This window comes from Lethenteron reissneri, chromosome 56 (genome assembly GCF_015708825.2).
Source record: "Lethenteron reissneri isolate LAM-NWPU_2019-01 chromosome 56, ASM1570882v1, whole genome shotgun sequence".
NCBI classification, from domain to species: Eukaryota; Metazoa; Chordata; class Hyperoartia; order Petromyzontiformes; family Petromyzontidae; genus Lethenteron; species Lethenteron reissneri.
In genome coordinates this window covers 9,590,046-9,609,663 of record NC_083834.1, presented here as the reverse complement: position 1 = coordinate 9,609,663, position 19,618 = coordinate 9,590,046, and the positions used below count along the sequence as shown (strand labels likewise).

Below are 19,618 nucleotides of genomic sequence, written 5' to 3'. Positions count from 1 at the left end.
GATTGTCCACCCTGGCTGCGTGCGTGCGATGTCGTGTCCCGTGGAGTACCACAGGCCTCCACGATAGCGTGTCGATTCTTTTGTCTTCATTCACCTGCCGGCTTCATATGCACGAGGCTCCGTTTGAAGCGTTGCCTGCCTTTGTTATACAACGCGGGAGGTGGAATCCTCCAAGCACTGTTACTGTCGTAGGACACGCGCAGTAGTGCACACAATGACAAAGTATTATTGGCCCAATTATTTTGAAGCTCGCTCGTCGATTCACCCGCTCGTGTGCACGCCTTCCATCTCATCGTGACAACCGGCGTGACGCAACACCGGAATAAACATTTTTACATCGACGCTCGAGGGGTGAATCGTTTGTGATGACAGCGTCTCTCAACGGTGATGATGATGGGGGGGGACTTCACCGGGGCCAAGATCCGGCTCGGCTGGGACGGCAATCGGGCTTCCTTTCACGAATTAAAATACCAACCAAATTCACAAATCATCATCGGCAAAGATTTGATTTCGACAAAGCAAGCGTCTACGCCGGGATGTCTCAATTCCCCTAAACCGCTGAAACATAATCGTCAATTATCAAAAGGTGTAAAGGTACAGGTAGACCAAGAAGCGAGGCGGTGTGTCGGGGATGCGTGGGACTGGATGTTGGAGGTGATGGCCCAGGACAAGCGAGTGTAGAAGCAGCGCAGGAAGGTCAGGCCCACGTGAGTGAGAGGAAACACAAGGAAGGAGAATCGATCATGTAGGTTCATATTCCGTTTTTTGGGTGAGATTGCGTAAATGTCGTTAAACCCGCCACCACCACCCGACAGCCAATTGGTAAGGTTTGTCACGTAAACACAACATGCCAATTCGGTACTAGTACGGCACACGGGTGTGTTGGAGAGTAAACCCACAACACAACATTCACAATGTAGGTATGTACGTAGAAATTTTGCACCGTACGTAGCCAACCGTGATAATCGGAGGTCAATCATGATCATTTACCACCAGCTTCACTCGGTCATCAGAACATGACATCATCCACCACTTTAAATCGTTTCCTCATCTCAGGGCTGGGTATGAGTATCACGTGGTGTGGCTACACTAACAAGATGGGCTGAACCCTGGCGTAGGCACACGGGCGTCAATGTGCGCAGTCACAACCGTACTTAACATATATTTCAAAAATATAAAAACGCTTTATTGCAAGCTTTAAAAAAGACTGTGATCTATCCCTGGGCAGACTTGGTGAGTATCTGCAGCTCTCACTGTAATGTTTGAGTGGAAGATGGCAGCCTTAACCCGGCCCACTGTTAAGTGAGAAAGCGCGACCTCGTGTCACCATCAGCCTGGCGGCCGAACCTCAATCGACAATCTCCCAGCCTGCAGGGCAATGGATCGAGCCACTGTAAGGTTCTTAACTTGACGACGTTGTTGTACCACCCTGTCCGTACACAAAAGGCACCAGGCACGTTTGGCAAACAAAGAAGGCGGCAAATCTCCAAACCACAATGCATTTGTGGACGCCACGGCCGTCCTGAATCCTGACATCGTCATTTTTGTCTCGTCGACTTTGGGACTCGTTGCAGCAAAGCGAGGCAAAGGCGTTCTCGGCCGTGTCGAGTGACGGGAGGGTTGGAGGGTTCCCCCCCCGCTTGTAGGGGCGGCAGGGAGCGGGCCGGCACGCGGTCCCCCAACCACGGTGCGTCAGGGAATCCTCTCGGCCACGAAAACCTGGGAAGCCGTGCGACGGGCCTGCGTCCGGAGAACAAAGAATACAACGATGGCACAGAGAGAGAGAAGTTAGTTGGCACGTGCTGGGCATGGGAGTGCGCAGCGAGAGGTGCGGGCAATGGAGAGAAATCGGTGGAGTGATTTATGACCGGACTGCGACGACGAGTGACGAATCGCCCCTTGAAAATAGTCCACTGGTGGTAACACTGGGCGTTGTTATTTGTTGAGAGATGGCAACGGCTTAGGGAGGTAACCCAACATACGTTTCACGCTTTGATGTCGCGTACAAAAAATAAGATGAAGGGGCGAGGAACCTACGGCCCGATGAGCCTCGTTTCTTCCGGCTTGAGATGGAATCGAGGCCTTAACGCTCCGGAGCAGCCCACAAGCGACGTTTGTCCACCACATGCGAGGACCTGAGCCGCACTAATCGGGTGCTGGGGGGGAATATTTCCGACCTGGCAACAACGCCGTTTCTAGTTTGCAAGGGCGTCTCGCAGTGACAGAAGTGACTTGAGACCTGTGTTAATGTGTGGTTACCCTCCAGAGATATGAAAACAATCCTATTTGGCGCTCAATAAGGTAAAGCTTTATCACCCCGGTTTTATACCGAATGCATATTTGGCACCCCTCCTAGCTTTGCACCCTGGGCATCCGCTCTGACCGCCCACTCCCCTATGAGGCCGTGCCCTCTTGTCTGTAGGGGAGGTGTGTGTGCGTGTGGCCATGACTCTCGTACGCGCTGACCTCTCTCTCTGCGTCGGTGAGCTCCGTCGTTTCGGCCGCCAGAACCTGGTATTGGCGGTGCCGCAAAGCCCCGACGGGCCGACGGAACGGGCGGAGAGCTGCGGTGGCAGCGGCAGCGGCGGCGGTGTTACCGGTGGCGGCACGGAGTAGCTGGTCCGTTGTCTGCGCGCTGTGCGCCGGGTCGAAGATTAGCAGCCACAGAGTGCCATCTCGCCTCTCCTCCAGCCCCACCACCGTGCGGCTGTGACCTGCACAGCGAGGTCAGAAAGGTCAAGGACATTAACGAGGGCTATCACTCACAGCAGTGTGAAAATGCTGAGCAAAAACATCACCGACAAATAGCAGCGATATCAACAACCTCAGAAACGGCATCATCAGCAACGTTTATATTATTGGTGACTGTGTAGGGCAGGGGTCGGCAACCTGCGGCTCCGGAGCCGCATGCGGCTCTTTTGAACCTTGACCGCGGCTCCGGGGCGGATGCTAGCGAGGGGAGGAGGCGCACTGTGACACCTGCTCTGGCGTTGCCGCTGCTGACAGGTCGCCGCTCCGCTCCACACTGCCCGCCCGGTGACAGGCAATAACGTTGCCGAATGCGAATGACAGGATCATTCGCATTCTCTACTGACGAGACTGGTTTACCAGTATGCTTAATATGTGGTGAGAAATTTGCAAACAACAAAAAGTCGAATATTGCAAGACATTTCCAGAATAAACACACAGCCTTTGCTGAAAAATATCCAGATGGAGATGAGAGACGAAAAGCCATTGCAGAACTTATGAGGAAGGTTAATATGAGCAAAAATAATTTCAAGAAGTGGGTGAAGACTGAAAATTCCACAACATATGCTAGTTTTGTGGCCGCTCAGGAAATAGTCAAGCACGGGAAGCCCTTCACAGATGGAGAGTATATAAAAGAAGCATTCATTAATATTTCGGAACATCTATACATGGACTTCAAAAACAAGAATGAAATTGTGCAGAAAATCAAAGACATGCCTCTCTCTGCGAAGACTGTCAAAGACAGAACCCTAAAAATGGCAGAAAACATTAGCAAACAGCAAATTCAAGACATTAATTCAGCTGTGGCGTACTCCATCGCCTGTGATGAGTCCAAAGATAAAGGTGATATTAAACAAATAGCGCTGCTCTGCCGATATGTGAACTCTTTTGGGCCACAGGAAGAACTGATTGAGCTGATACCACTAAAAGACCAAACAAGGGGTGAGGATATCTGTAAGGCTGTCCTGGACTTTTTAAGTGCTAAAAAAATAAACACCAACCACCTGGTCTCAGTGGCTACTGATGGGGCACCGAGCATGAGAGGAGCACAGAAGGGCTTTGTGGCTCTACTGCAGAAGGCGCTGGGTAGAACGCTGCTGTTATTTCATTGCATCCTGCACCAAGAGGCATTGTGTGCTCAAACATTTCCCCCGGAATGCACAAAAGTGATGGATGTGGTCATTCAGATTGTTAATAAGATAATGGCAAAGGGTTTAAACCACCGCCAGTTCCGTTTGCTATTGGATGAGGTGGAAAGCATATATTCTGACCTCCTGCTCCACAACAAGGGTCCGGTGGCTGTCCAGAGGCGAGGTGCTAAAACGCTTTGTCACATGTTTGGAAGAAGTAAAAACCTTCCTGGGCAGCAAAGAGCTCACCTTTGCTGAGCTGGAACAGCCAGAGTGGCTGGAAAAATTACATTTTTTGGTAGACATGACAGCACATCTAAACACGCTAAATACAACCCTTCAGGGGAAAGGAGGCACAGCCCTGCACATGCTGGAGGAGGTTTTGGCATTCGAGCGCAAGTTGACAGTGTTTGTCAAAGATTTACAGAGAGGTACACTGTCTCACTTTCCCTCTTTGAGAGAGTTCAAACAAAGTCATGATACGATAAATTTGGAATATTTCAAGTCTGCAATCACCACAATGCAAAGTTCGTTTGGGAAACGATTCTGTGAGTTCAGAGAGGAAAAAACGACATCCTTCCCTGTCACTCCCCTGGCGATCGATCCATCCCTATTGAATATGACTGCATTTGCAGGTGTAAGTCAACCTGATCTTGAGATGGAACTGGCCGATATAGCCGACAAAGATATATGGGTGTCCAAGTTCAAATGCTTGACCGCTACTCTTGAGGATGTTGCCCGTCAGAAGGCCATTATGGCTCAGAATCATAAATGGAGTGATATTGAAAACCTTCCCAAACAGGACAAACTTGTATTCGAAACATGGAATGCCATCCCCAACACTTATATAAACATGAAAAAGTATGCATTTGGAGTCCTGTCGATCTTCGGCTCCACATATGTATGTGAGCAGGTCTTCTCCAACATGAACTATATTAAAAACAAACATCGATCACGCCTCACAGATGACAGCTTGCAAGCCTGTGTGAAAATGAAGGTGACGTCTTACAGCCCTGATGTGCAGACACTGTGCACTGAGGTTCAGGAGCAAAAATCCCATTAACCAGGTAATTTAGCTATTAATTTGCAAAAATATATTTTACATTGTTAAGTGAAAAAGTCCTTTTTTTATTCAGATTGACAGCTGGCTGCACGATCCTGTATATAGCAATAAGGTAAGAAACAATATATGCAGTGTTATATTTGTTTTAAATGTCGCAATGGTTTTGCGGCTCCCAGTTTATTTTTTCCTTCGGAAACGGGTCCAAGTGGCTCTTTATGTCTTAAAGGTTGCAGACCCCTGGTGTAGGGGATCTGCGAGCCATCACGCACTCGCACCACGCAGACATGAAATCACACGCACTAGACGGGGGTCAAGGGTTAAAGGGCACTGACGTCGGCGTGCGAGACGGAGATGTGTATTGGGAACGTGTATTGGGAACGAGGGCGGAGATGGAGGGTTTAAGAGGGGCTGTTAAACGCGTGTTCGGGGTTGGTTTTAGGAACGAGTGTGGCTGTGGTTTAAAGAATAAAGAAGCTCTTCACCAGTCTCCGACTCCTCTTCAACTGTACCAAGTGGGCAATGCAGAGAAGACCCGAGCACAGTTTAGCTTGTTATTAAATTTGTATTCCCATTTGTTACATTGTCGATACTGCGTTGTTTGCGAACATTGTATTTCGTCTGCAATGACTTACTCAGTGAGTAATTATCTCAAAAAGCCCTTTGCTCTCGTGCCTCAAGATGTACTGCACGGTACGGTGGCGCGGAATGAATTAAGTGGCGGCGGCGATGATGATGATGATGACCACCACCAGCTGGCGAATGTTTGTTGCGCGCCAGGTCTCACCCTGATGCTGCAGGTAGAGCGGAGGCAGCCGAGTGGACACCACGAGCTGAGCCGGCGGGGGCACCCGCTCATGACCCCCGCCCCGGAAGTAATCCGTGACCCACGCGAAGAGCAGCGGGTGGGTGCCGCCCTCCCCCGTGGCGCGGTGGAAGTCCACGACACGACAGCTGTGCACGCGGGACCAGTGGAGCAAATGGGAGACTGTCAAACTAAACTATAAACCGTGTTTTATTCTAGCAGGTAAGGCCCACTGAGCTACATAGTTCTTTTTCACAAGTGAGCTGGCTATCACAAACGATGGCTCAACAAAGTGGCTTATCAGCATGTGGAAATTTATAGCAGCCAAATACTCGAAAAGCGTGATGTGGAGGGAAAAACTGGAGGACCCGGAGAAAAATACACATGACAACAGGGAGCGAGAGAACATGCAAACTCCAAATATGCAGCAGGTATCGTCAGGATCGGGATCGAACTTGCGACTTCCTGCATACCAGGCGAGGGAGATAACATCTCGCCACCGTGGCGCCAAAATCAACACGGCAAAGCAAGGCGGCAGGGCGGCAAGCTGGCGCAACGGTGCTGCTCGTGCCTCGGCTAGAATCGCCCGGGTTCGATTCCCAACTTGGGCGCCGTTCTGTGTTGAGTTTGTATGTTCTCTCCCTCTGCTCCGCATTGGTTCCCTCCCATAGCGACACAAAACAACACGGTGTAACCGGTATTTGCCGGTCACACCGCACGCACCGCACTCGCTGCGAGGTGAGCAGGGCGTAGAGCTCCGTGGTGCCGATCCAGGCGCGCGTGCCCCGCAGCTTCCCGGCGAAGTTGGACGCCCCCTGCGGGTCGAAGCCCTGCTCCCACGCCGCCTCCACCAGCGCCTGCAGCCGCGGGATTCCCGGCATCCGGGCGCCGCCTGCCAAGCCAGGCCAGAGAGGGGGGCGACATGAACTTTAACCCAGTGGGACGAAGTTGAGTACAAACCCACGATGCATATACAAAGCGGAACTCTGTTCTGTCTGCACATTATCCAGGCCAATCGATAAAACATTACACAAAAATGTGTCGTAAGCTCGTCCACCACCCGACGTAGCCAAACAAATTACATCGTCACGTGTGCAAGCGTTAACGCACCATTGTTTCGGCTCACCGGTAATTTGAAGAACAATTCTCACAGACCAAGTCAATCAGTCGAATGAGACCTGATTATTTGGTGATACTGCATTGGCAGTGGTGCACAAGCACACACAACGTGACAGGTTTGTTAAAACATTGCCTAAAGAGGACAAATATACGAGGCGACGTTTCGGGCAATGACCCTTATTCATTGCACTTAAATTCCGATATATAGCACGGCAAAAAATTATATGGAAGCAACCCAACTTTAACTCTCCATTGCCCATTCTCTTCCTCTTCCCTCCCCTCGCTCCTCCAGTCCTTCCCGTCCCTCCCAAACCCTCTCGTGATCCATAATTACCCTTCGATCACAGTCACTCCTTATAGCACGCCCCCCGCCGCCTACATCATTTCATTCTGTCGCCGTTTTTTTTCTCCCCAAAACCACATCTTGCGCCTCGAGCGATGGGCACCCTGTAAATAAAACAAACTATTCGACTATCAGTTTTCCAGGGCGCGCGGGGGGGGTAGACGCCCTCGTTTGTACCTTGCAGCCCCAGGAAGCTGAAGCGGTCGAGTCGCGCCAGGCTCGACATGAGCATCTGCAGGTTCCTGTAGCCGCAGCCCCAGCCCCGGTCGCCGCCATCGCCCCGGTAGTGGCTCGTGTCGGCAGCGAGCCAAACGCGCGCCACGTCCCGCACCGCCGCGCCCGTGCCGTAGACCCTTGCGAGCGCCGCCGTGAGGCCTGGGATCCACGCCGAGCGTGCGGTCAAGTGCCGGGCGGCGGGGGGAGGGAGAGGCTTCAGCTAGCACAGGACCAGAGGCGTTCGTGCGTGCGCGTAGATTCTTAACATGCGCTTGTACTCGGGAAGGATTTAAAAGGTCGATAGTAGCTGCAGACCTGCAATTGCGTGCTCGTGTCATCGCTGGTGGAAGAGCCTTCACCGGAGGGAGCTCTTGCGAGCCTCTCAATGGGGTACTTTGGTCTAATCTTCCACGCTGAATGGACGTAGTGGAAGAGGTGGGAGCATCCAAGCATTACCCACCATGTGACCTGCCAATCGGCTGACTGTGGTGCACCCATTAACAACGCTAGGCTTGAAGTATTTAATAGATTATCCTAATGATACATTCCAAGCTGCACAATAAGATGGCACCATGCCGAACCCCCCAAGCGTGTTGAGTGCCGTACGTCGGGAGGAGTTCATTTAAATCGGTGAATTGTTGCCCGGCTAACATCCCCCCTCCTCGTGTGTTCAACGTCGTGCGTCGTTCCGTCTTGCTCGTTCTGCCCCGATCATTCAAGTGTTGTTCATTCCTGTAACCCGACCGTGATATTTCCGTTTAACCCTTTCCCGTTCCGAGATGACTGCACCTCAGTACTGATAAAGATATTCAATTTTTTCTTGCAGTTCCATTCTGATGACGTACACGTACGTCATCGGTTCCGTTCCAATAACGTACATGTACACATACGTCATTGGAAACGGAATCAGAAGAAAAACGTACGTCATCGCAACGGGAAAGGTTTCATTATGCCTATAAACTGTAAAAAATATACCAATTATTATACCAACGATTCGATGGTTCGTGGGCATGAGAATCGATTAGAAAAGTACTATACTATTTATATTTTACCAGGTAAGGCAAACTGAGCGATATAGCTTTTTTTCAGAATTGACCTGGCCACAAATGATAGCTCAACAAAGTGGCTTATCGTGTGGAAATGTATAGCAGCCAAATACTCTAAACGCGTGATGTGGAGGGAAAAACTGGAGTACCCAGAGGAAAATCTACGCGACCACGTAGAGACACACACAAACTCCAAATAGACAGCAGCAGGTGTCAGGGTCGGGATCGGACCCACGACCTCCTGCACACCAGGCGAGGTAGTTCTCACCACCGCGGTGCCTTGTTCTATTTGACCAGGTAAGAAGGGGCTACACAGTCGCCCTCTGTCTGGCTTACCCCGCCGCCGGACGCCGCGTGCTTCGCGTCGGCGGTGTCGCCGGGCCCTCACCGGCGGTGCGCGTGTTGCCGTCGTCGCGGCCGTCGGCGAGGCCCTGCAGGAGCTGCGCGCGGCGCTCGTGGAGCTCCAGCGGGGAGATGGCGCCGCGCTCCATGTCCCTCTGCAGGCTGCGCTGGGCCTGGCGCGCAAAGCCCCCGCGCCCGTCCATGCCGTGCTCGCGCTGACGCGTGGAACGACGGCGGGCGGGCACAACGGCGCGGTTTGTTGAGGCGGCGGTGGCAACAGCGCGCTCACGCAGCCCCACGTTGCCCCCCCCCACCCCTCGCTAGGTTTGTCACTGCCGGGGTCGACGTACCCACTTTGGCCGGGTCGACCGGAATTAGAATATTTATTTATACTGCAGGAATCCGATGAGCTATAAAGCTCTTTTCCCACAGATGTCCAGGTTTCGCAGATATCCAGGTGAGAAAGAAGGGACCACCTTCACGGCTAGTATCGTATTCATGAATCGAGTGATGGTGCAGTAACACCTCACTGAGCAAATCTTTTTGCGAATTCCACGGACCGGGTTTATGGCTCAACGTTGAGTTTGGAAAGCAAAATGATGGCGTCTGGGGTCGCCAGATGGATTTCGTTTGTACCTCCAGAAAAAATGCATATTGGGAATTGTTTGGTGATTTGAGTGATGGATTGCACTTTTTGAAAATTTCGGATCATTTCATTTCCCATATCCCACTGTGCTGCGCTGCCTCCGCGGTTGGCGCCCGCGCTCGTTCCCACCTGCAGGCGACGGAACTCCTCGCTCTCTCGCCGGTCTTCCTCCTGGCGCCGCACGACTTCCTCGTTCTGCAGCGCCTCGGCCAGCAGTTCATCCTCCAGTGCGCCAACTTCGCCTGCATCCCGGGACGTACGCACGCACACACACACGCACATATACACACACACAAGCGCACACACACACACACACGTGTTCACACAGGCATGCAAAAGTGCACAAGAACGTTTAAACACGCATTTCACGCACGCACACAAAGACAAAGATCCCCCATGCAGCCTGCAACAGACTGTGGGGGCAAGTGCTGTTGGTGAGTACCTGCGAAGGCCGGCACGGCAACACGAGGGGGTGGGTGGCCAGTACCATGCCCTGCCGCCTTTGTCTCCCCAGTGGCGATGTGTACACATCGCACCGGGCACTCATTTGAGGCCAAGTCAACCAAGGGGATGCCCAGGACCGGTTCAGATAATCGTCACCGGTGTTGGCTGTGAGCGGGAATCGAACTCGGGTCGCCTGGTCCGTAGCGCAGCGTAGCGCTAACCGCTACACTGCACCCTCTGGGGGTGTAGTGTAGACACGCATGTGCGCACATGCACAAACAAACACATGTTTGCACGTGCAAAAGCCCACACGCATGGGCGTACACAAGCTCGCATTGTCGCACATGGGCGTATACGCGCGCACGCACCGACGCACGCATGTAGAAACATGCGCACGCGCTCTCGCGTGTCAATCGGTCCGATCGTTACAAAATCGATCAATTATAATTGATTATCACGCCAGCTTTTGGAATCGACAACCGATTCCGCATCTAAAAATCGCTGACCGTGAAGCGGTGACGAACCTCCGGAGAAATGCTGTTCCACGTGCAGCTGCAGCTCCCGTTCCGAGCAGAGGGTGGTGTCGCAAACCGGACACGCAACCCTGCCCATGTTCCGCTCCCCACCTACAGAGGCAACACACCCGCTTGTGAAAGCACCCCCCTATGGCCGGCCGCCAGACACTCTCCGCCGACCCTGGAAATAAGCGTCCTCTTTGCACGGGCCTCTGTCAATCCACTGCTGGATGGAGGGCCTCCCCGTGCTGTTGAGGGATCGTGGGGGTTAAGTTGACTGAGAGGGACCCCCTGGTGACAGATGTCCTTGTGCGGCACAAGGCTAACTCCGAGGACAATGTTGCGACGTGGCATTGCGAGAAATATAAAAAATTCGTCAGGTTTTGACCAAGATTCCGGCACACATGGCCTACGTCGTGGGATCTATAACGTCCACCGTGTGAGGCAAATGCACGCGTATTTTTTCGGTTACTACACCCCGCATCGTTTACCGGGGGGAGCTTGCCGGATTCAGATTACGAACCTCGGCAGGGAGCTCCAAAACGAGCTTCCAATGGTCCACGTCACCGCCCCTATCATGCCATGGGCTTCATTTTCCAGCGTCATGGATTCCTATGTCACGAGACACAGGAAGTGAAATCTTCTCCAGGGGGAAGTGGTGGGGTCTGTCGCTGCAGACAAGTCGATGTGTTCTGCAGCAGTGAGCCCGGGCGATGGTGACACGCGCCCACGATCCAGCGCTGTGGAGGCTTCGTGGGTTGGTGGGTCGCACACACACACGTTGACAAACTCTCTTCCCCTGGGGGTCAAGGAGGAGCCATACCCTGGGTCGCCGGCGAAAACGCGGGGCAGCAAAGTGCGGACTCCACTTGTTCCATCTGTTTGGGATAGCGTTCCCCCTCGCACGCGTGGGTTTTCTCCAGCCGCTCCCATTTCCTCCCACATACAAATGCTTATTCATTGACTGATAACACCTTGATAGACAGAGGATCACAGAGCTTAGGCAATTTGTTGGTACCGGCTCACCGCATGGCTGCCCTTCCTGCTTGTCCGTCTGTGGTTCCCGGCACCTACGAGTTGCTATCCGTCTCTCAGAGAGCGAGCCAATACTGTGCGGCGCGTCGCACGTTCACATTGGTATTAATTACGACTGCCATCAGCGTCATAGGCATTTTAAACCTCCGGTACCTTGACTTGACGGTCGTGACGCGGCCTTCTGAGGAGTGTCCATGGCATCTGCGTGGACACTTTGTAAATGCTGCAGGATCTGCTGTTCTCCCGACTCCTTCAGCCCGCAGAACGGGCACTCCACGCGTACGTCCTACGAGACGACAGCCACGGACACAACTGCCAAAATCAATACCCAATGGTAATGCAGCATGCTTATGACCAGACCACCCAAAATACTATCTTTTCCAGAAGCGACCTGGCCACAAATGATTGCCCAATGAAGTGGCTTATCGTGTGGAAATTTACGGCAGCCAAATACTCTTAAAACGTGTTTATAAATATGGAGGGACAAAACCGGAAGACCTGGAGAAAAATCGACGCGACCACAGAGAGAACATGCAAACTCCAAATATAGAGCAGGCGTCAGGGTCAGGATCGAACCCACGACCTCCTGTATACCAGGCGAGGTAGTTAACATCTCACCACTGTGCATTTAATGAGCTTGGCTTCTTCAGATCTTTAAAGTTAAGCAGGGCTGAACTTGGATAATGTTTTGATGGGTGACCACCGTGCATAAAACGGGCGATTAATAATGATAATAATTTTTTTATATAAACGCCGTATACGGCAAGGTGTCTCGGAGCGATCCACTTCACATCTCATACAATCGAGAGGGTATCCCCAGTCGCAGCTATCCCTGTGTGCACAAAGTGACTCAGCACCTGGCCTGCGAGGAGGTGGCAATGATTGCTGCTGGGTGTAACTGCGAGTTGAGTAATTTGATGGTGATTTTATAATTTGCCAAATTGGTTGTTGGCCGCTGCGGGGTTACGTTGCAAGCAGCTGAGGTCAATGCAGCAAAAATCACTGAAGAACGGTATTTTGTCCTGACGTCTATGCTTCCTGCCTTCACCAACCTGCACTGACCAGTCGGGTGATGTATGGTCAAAATAATTACGAGCCGCATGGCATGGCGACACCCTCATCAAGCAGTGAGTTGACAAAAAAGGCCGCACGTAAAAACAACAGTCGATAACAAAGCCATCAACTTCCATAACAATTTCACACGAACCACGATCTCACCGCAACGCACCTCCACGCCTTTTTGTCTGCAACGTGAGGGACTCGGAGCCTCCACCTCCGCCTCCTGGGAGCCACGGTCAGAGACGCCACCGTCTAAACGCCGCCGTTCACTCTGGGATTCCCCGAGCCTGCCCAGGAAGCTCCCGTACTTCTCCCCACGGGGACGGGTCGAGTCAGTGGCTCGTGCGGCGACCACTGGCATAGCGCCGTCAGTCGTGTCGGCACCATCCGGCGAGGATGTTGCCTTTTGGCCGCCGCTGGGACTGCGACTCTTCCGGGGGCCTTGTGAAGGTGCCGGTCGCTGTCGAGCCGAACTCAGCGCATCGTCAGCCTCTCTGCCATCCGCCCCACCTCGCGCTCCGTTTTCCCGACTGGCGGGTGGCGGCAACGTCGAGGGCTTGCCAGCGCTCGTCTCCGCGTGCGCCACGGCGATGTGGTAGTGGAGCTCGTCGAGGGAGATGCTCGACAGGGAGCAGAATGGGCACGAGGGGGAGACCTCGGCGTGGATGAATAAGTGCGTCTGCACCTCGGACGCCGACAGCCCCACCTCGCCGCAGATGACGCACGAGTGTGTGTCCGAGGACATGGTCCCTGGGAGCAAGGAGAGCAAACAGGTGTAGGTAGGCGAGCTGGGCAAGGCAATGCAACGTGGGCGTCTACTTAAGCGACAACAAAAACGAAGCACTTTCGTGATGGCACTGTGACTAGAGCAGGAGTGTATGGAGTGTTTGGCCAAGGGCATGCTTGCTGGGAAAGAGAAGGCTTTTTCGACAGGGTAAGCTGGGAAAGCCAGGCCAATGAAGCTACCTTCCCCGATGGTAAATTTAATCATTTTTCAAGGGGTGGCGCAGTGGCTACGTGGTGAGCAGCAGAAGTCGGTGCACAAACAAATCTATTGCTGTAATGCACTTCTATGCTCCCACGTCTATCCTCATTGCCATCAAATAAAATGTTTACCACGTGGTATTCATGCTCTTCTTCAAGTGCAAGGCCATAAAGAAGGCGCCGTGTTTCACAGACGATTCTAGTCTGCAGTCGTGTCAACGTAGGGCGGTGTAGTTCTAACCACATCGGTAATATGCAAGTGATTTTCAACCACCCCGCACTGACCAGTCTGGTGAAGTATGGTCAAATTACCCCGACGAGCCGCACGGCGTGGGAGGCTCTCATCCAGCAGTGGATAAAATCGCTCTACATGTACACAGGTGCATTTATATCAGACTCACAGTACATGTGTGATTCGATACTGTACAGTATTGCATGGGGTAAACGAGATGACACGGGTTTGTACTCGGCTAATCTGTTCCTCTTTCTGCCTCTGTAAATAAAATTAATGCGCCAATTATCTCGCACTGTTTAGCTTTCGCTTCCTTTTATCTGTTCGTTATCATTCTTCTGGTCTATGTCACAGCTGGTACAAAAACAACCGCCATTCGCCACTAAGCGGCGGTGACGTCACCACGACGCTTGTGCCAGGCTAGGTGTACGTTGAGGCCACGTCAAGTGTTGAACGCCGCCGGCAGGAGGTTACGGGGCAGACCTAGCAGGTGCCACGGGTCCACTGACTGAGACAACTGGCCGATGCACCACCTCTGCCCCCTACTGTGCCAACTTGCTGTGCTTTAGTCACCCGGCGCTCCACTCGTTGTTGTGAGCGTCGCTCCTCCGCCCTCCGTTGTTGTTGGAGGGCGACTGCCTCCAACTGCCCAGTAGCCTCACGGTGCACCTAGCCTGGCACTGCCCAGCAGCAGTAGCGTCCTTCACGAGCCTCCTCCACTGAGGCCGATCTTGACACCGCTGGTACCAGTCATCGGCAAGTCCACTCAGCTCCACGTCCTCCTGTACCACATCACTCCATCTCTTCTCTAGCCCGTGCCGCGCCCGTTTAGCCCCCTCGATCCGGTCAAACAAAAGCTGTTTAGGCATGCGGCGGCTGGGCATGCGGCGGCTGGGCATGCGGCGGCTGGGCATGCGGCGGCTGGGCATGCGGCGGCTGGGCATGCGGCGGCTGGGCATGCGGCGGCTGGGCATGCGGCGGCTGGGCATGCGGCGGCTGGGCATGCGGCGGCTGGGCATGCGGCGGCTGGGCATGCGGCGGCTGGGCATGCGGGCTACATGACCCAGCCGGCACTGGTACGGGACTCTATTAATAAACACCGACTGAAAACGTCGTCAGGCCCATTGGTATGTTGCTTGACTCGAATCCGATGATTCTTATATGACGATGTTTCACATCATTTACGGATCTGATCTCTCTGTTATGATGGGGTTACCTGTCATTTACACGTTTGATTGTTTTTGCTGTGATGAGGGTTCTCTTAGTTTAAATATTGATTTCTCAGTTATGATGAGGTGTCTCCTCATTTACTGATGCGAGTAATGGTTCTTGTCATCATCAAATTTGGTCTTCAAAAACACAAACGAGAACCTCAAGACTTGATCACGACAGTCAATACTACGCAATATTCTACGATTCAATACATGATGCTGATTATATAACGTCAATTACAGGATGTAAATGGATAAATATGATGTAAATATATTAGATACATAAAGAGGAACACGTAGATTCGAAAACAGACGCGTTCCCGAGACGTGTATATGATGTGTATCCATCTACTGGACATGTGGGAAAAAAAGAGCTTCATAGCTCATCGGATTCCTCCGTGAGAAGTATTCAGATTCCGATGTATGTTGAACTTCTTTCGCACCGTACGTTGCCAACCGCGCTAATCGTTGCGCAGTAAACGAATCAATCCACTGCCGATTGAGGGTCTTGCCCAGGCGTGCGGATCGTGGAGATTGCTTGACCGAACGTCATCAAATGCAGAGTGCAAGTTTGTAAAAGCGAAGTGATCGTTTCGAGAGATTCGATATTGAAATCGGTGTCGTGAACGGAACGCGACGTTGAGGCGGGACATGGCTCAGCATTGCTGTTATCGCAGGGAAACTCCGAAATTCGGCATTATAACACATTATAATAACAGCCCCACAAAAACAAGCCCTCTTTGTCTCTCACCAACTCAGCAGACGTTAAAAGTCAAACACGGCAATGGTTTTTTTTAAACGTAATCAACGCACAGAATCGGTGTCGGTGAGGCCTACGCTTCGGCGCAGGCAGTCCCGGCGGGACGTGCGGCGTCTCCCCCGGCAGGGAAACTAGTCGAGGACGGTCTCCCCGGGACCCCGCGGGAGTCGCTCTCAATCCGTCCACGGTAACCGGGCCTCTCCGACTTTCGTGACGACTCCCTGCGACGTCCACACACGCAGCCACCGACGGCCGGGAACCGCCGTCACTTTAATTATGGCGAAGTTCACGTTCAGTATTGAATGCGAGCACGCACGGGACGACGAACCTGCAGACCAGCGAGTGCCGGTGCACTGAACTCGCGAGGTGACGTCACTCACATGCCACGCCCATTATGCTAATGAGCAACAGATCTCCACTTATCCATCAGTGAGTGGCACCTCGGTTTCATTGCGTGCCATGTCAACCCATCAGGGTTCACAACTCCGTGTTCTTGTGCAGGGAAACTGAGTTTCCAGGTCCATGCGGCGTGCAGCCGTTTCAATACGGGCAGCAACAACAACAGCAACAAGATGTTGTGTCTATGTTTTGTGTTTCCCCCTTGCGATGGGGTTTTGTGGGATGAACGTTGAGATTTAAAGGGGCACCGGTTGAGCAATAAGCTCTGAATTGGTCTGTTAATAAGGTCGGGCACTGATAAGGGGTTGACAGGTTTGTTATTGTTACAATAATGAGATAGAACCATATATGATAGGCGACGTGTCGGACGAACGGCCTCTTTTTTCACAGCACATACAGAGAGAGGCCAGAGAGATGAGTGTGTGGGTCGCAGTTGGAGACTTGCACATTCCACCACGAGGCCTGGTGATAATTATACAATGTTGTTAATATTGTGAGTGTGCAGACCAATCTCCTTCGCCAATGACCTCATGGAGATTGCATAATTGAGTTCCTTTATACTAAAACTAAACTTTTTGTTTTTACCAGGCAATGCCCACTGAGCTATTCCAGTTAAAGAAGCGACCTGTCCATCACAAATGACAGCTCAACGAAGTGGCTCGTCACGTGGGAATGTATAGCAGCAGCCAAATACTCTAAAGTCTAAATGGACGTTTTTCTAAATGTGGAGGGGGAAACCGGAGAGACACGGAGACAAATCCACACGACCATAGGGAGAACACGAAAACTCCAAATATAAAGACGTCAGGGTCGGGGATCCAACCCACGATCTCCTGTATACCAGGCGAGGGAGTTAACAACTCACAACTGCAGCGCCCATTAAACAACCAGCACAGAAGAAATTGGTGCAATAAGTGCTCGCAAACCAAAGGGCCGCAGCACATAATTCTATATAAAACAGATCGTAAAACAAAAACACAACATATTTTACTCGGAGATCTCGTGGAGAATTAAATGCATTTTAAGAAGGAAGTGATTCAAGCAGATATGCCATCACCACTTATTGACAGAAATATTACAGAACTCCCCTTCTCTGCAGCCCTATTACCCGCAGCAGCTGTTGGATCTGCAAAAAACACTCCAATTATACACAAATATTTACCCTGCTGAATGTAATTAAACATAATAATTTACTTATTTATTCAGGGACGCCAAACTGAGGCATGTTGCTCTTTCAGGAGGGTCTTGCATTTGGATTTAAGTTTTCAGCCAATGTACGTTTATTATACCAGTGGGAGAAAACCGGAAAACCCAGAGAAACCCCCGCGCACGCGAGGGGGAAACACTCTATCCCCGTACAGATGCAAACAGATGGCGATTCGGCAATTTGCTGTACTGCCTTCTCCTGGCGAGCCTGGTATGGTACCCCGACGCCCACGTGCTCCACCAACCCTCGCTGCCTCCACGGCGCTGGATTAAAGGCACGCGTGGCCACCACCACCACCACCACCCAGATACACATTTGTTGAAGGAACACAACAACTGCAAAATGCGTCAAACGCACACCGAGGACCATAGTTGAAGGTGGGACGAGATCAGGGTCAGGACACTGTGCAGCCTGCGGTACCGTTGGAAAACCTGAACTTATTTCGGATTTCATGAAGCGCCTTTGTCAAAGCGCTTTACGAGAATTATACATTTTAAATTAGTTATTGGCTGATGGGGAGCTACACCCATTTCAAACCTTTTAAAAGCCTGCCTCAGCAGCAGACCACGCTTTCCCACCTGATGATGGACGCTTGTGTTGCGCCCGAAACGTCGTGATTTATTTTATTTTATACCCACGTGACTTTACCGAAAGAACCAAAGAGTATGGATTCCTGCAGTCACGAAAGCTTCAAATCAAGATTAGAAGGGATGAGGTTTGAGTGTTGGAGAGGGGAAGATATATCAAGGGAGGGTGATGGTAGGGAGAGGGAGGTTAGGAAGGGATGTCAAGGGAGGGTGATGGTAGGGAGAGGTCTGCCTGGCATGGTTATGAAGGATGGTGAAGGTTTTAAGGATGCGGACAGAAAGCAGCAGATAGAGACGCTTTTGAAAAAATACTTGATCACGAAATGCAACATTTTAGCCACGCGTCTCAAAAAATGAAGTTTCCGATGCTTCATTACTGACCGCTATTACGCGTGGATGCAAAACGTGCACACTGACAAAAGGGATACACGCTGAAGTGTGCAAAGCAGCATGGGGAGGGGCACGTGCTTAAAATTACGCATAGACGGAAGTACAGAAAACATAATTAGACACGATAGACTTAACAAACAAAAATCTGGCTTAAGCGAGAAGCATCACTCGGAGGGATGATGGACAAGACTCATCATGGAATCGCAGGCCAAGGAGAGAATGTCAGCTGCGGAGATGGAGCGGCGTGGTCTCCTCGTGCGCAGGAGCTACAGGCGGATGGTTGCACTCGGAGATCCGCGACTCGGGGTGCCTCCAACCCGGCAGTGGATGGAATGCGGTTGATGCCGAAAGCCCATTCGGATGGATGTTATCAGCATCCTTATTTCACCAAGTTAGAGCTCATTAATGTAAAATACATATTACTCAAAGTTTTGATTGAAAAAAAATCAGTAACAAATCAAAAGCTAATATATGGTAATAGTTTGCCCTCTATTACCAAGGCAGGAGTCAATTGTTTAACCGCACGAGCGCCTGTTGAGATCCGATGATTGACGGATCGTTAGAGGAGTTAATGCCCATTGAAAGAGGAACCGTGTCCTTGACCTTTATTCAAAACATCATTTCGGCGATGCTGCATTGGCAATGGTGCACAAATCACTCCAAAATGAAGAAAAAAACCCAGCAATTAACAGTGTCCCCTTAAAAGGTGAAGTATATAATAGTCAACGTTGCAAGCAGTGGGCATTCTTTACGTGCTACGAAGGGCCATTGCTGTGCTGACGTGCGTGTGGTTATTTTGTGTTAAACGTGGTTATATACTCTCGAAAGCCTGGTCACATGCACGATCTTAAATCCTGTAAGCATGTGCCAGATGCATCCTACGTGTCTCATCAATCTCTCACGACGCACCAACCTCCTCGTCCACCGCTGGAGGGCAAGTCGGTTTAATGTGGGCCAGCAGACAAAAAGGAATCGTTCATCAAATAATTTCGAATCAGATCGCTTTCTCTACAAGTGTAGTGGGTTCTTTGACGACAGAGACGTTGACGTAGAAGCAACACGATTTATTAACACTTAGCCACGTTACAGCTTCACACTCGAAGAAGTAACGGCCTCTTCACCCGCTGCTCTCAAGGGAGGTATTCCCAGCTAACTCGCCTACTCCCCACCTATGCCTCGACCCTCATCTAAAAGGAGGCTACCTGACCTGGCCCAGCCAAGGCGCAGGTCTCGACCACCATGTACATGTTGTTTGTCGTTTATTGTGAAAATTCCGTCACAGTTCCTATGATCACTGTTTCATTGCTTTATTTTGGTGATTTCGAAAAGTTTACTGGTTT

At 51.5% G+C, this 19,618-nt stretch overlaps 1 protein-coding gene across 5 annotated transcripts; it reads right to left on the bottom strand.

Annotated features, from left to right (window-relative positions):
• Nucleotides 1-106: 106 nt before the first annotated feature.
• ZUP1 (zinc finger containing ubiquitin peptidase 1) lies at nt 107-16,053 on the bottom strand. Of its 5 annotated transcripts, none has more exons than XM_061574924.1 (11): nt 14,298-16,053; nt 12,678-13,258; nt 11,603-11,735; nt 10,424-10,525; nt 9,585-9,697; nt 8,856-9,024; nt 7,383-7,580; nt 6,467-6,635; nt 5,726-5,892; nt 2,467-2,714; nt 107-1,740 (listed from the first exon to the last, which is right to left on the bottom strand). In XM_061574924.1, exons 2-11 carry the CDS (start codon nt 13,251-13,253, stop codon nt 1,693-1,695), a joined length of 1,923 nt encoding a protein of 640 aa, XP_061430908.1. In that variant the 5' UTR covers nt 13,254-13,258; nt 14,298-16,053; the 3' UTR covers nt 107-1,692. The 5 variants fall into 5 exon arrangements, with proteins under 5 accessions (XP_061430908.1, XP_061430909.1, XP_061430907.1 ...); XM_061574925.1 differs by having other exon boundaries at nt 8,856-8,982; XM_061574923.1 differs by lacking the exon at nt 107-1,740 and having other exon boundaries at nt 2,070-2,714; nt 14,298-14,827; nt 15,749-16,053.
• Nucleotides 16,054-19,618: the final 3,565 nt, after the last annotated feature.

Coding starts and splice junctions, on each gene's coding strand:
- ZUP1 (XM_061574923.1), bottom strand. CDS start 13,253: ATGTCCTCGGACACACACTCGTGCGTCATCTGCGGCGAGGTGGGGCTG. Junction 9,025..9,584: donor AGGAGTTCCGTCGCCTGCAG/GTGGGAACGAGC, acceptor TCCACGCGTCAG/CGCGAGCACGGCATGGACGG. Junction 6,636..7,382: donor CAGCTTCCTGGGGCTGCAAG/GTACAAACGAGG, acceptor CTGGCTTGGCAG/GCGGCGCCCGGATGCCGGGA.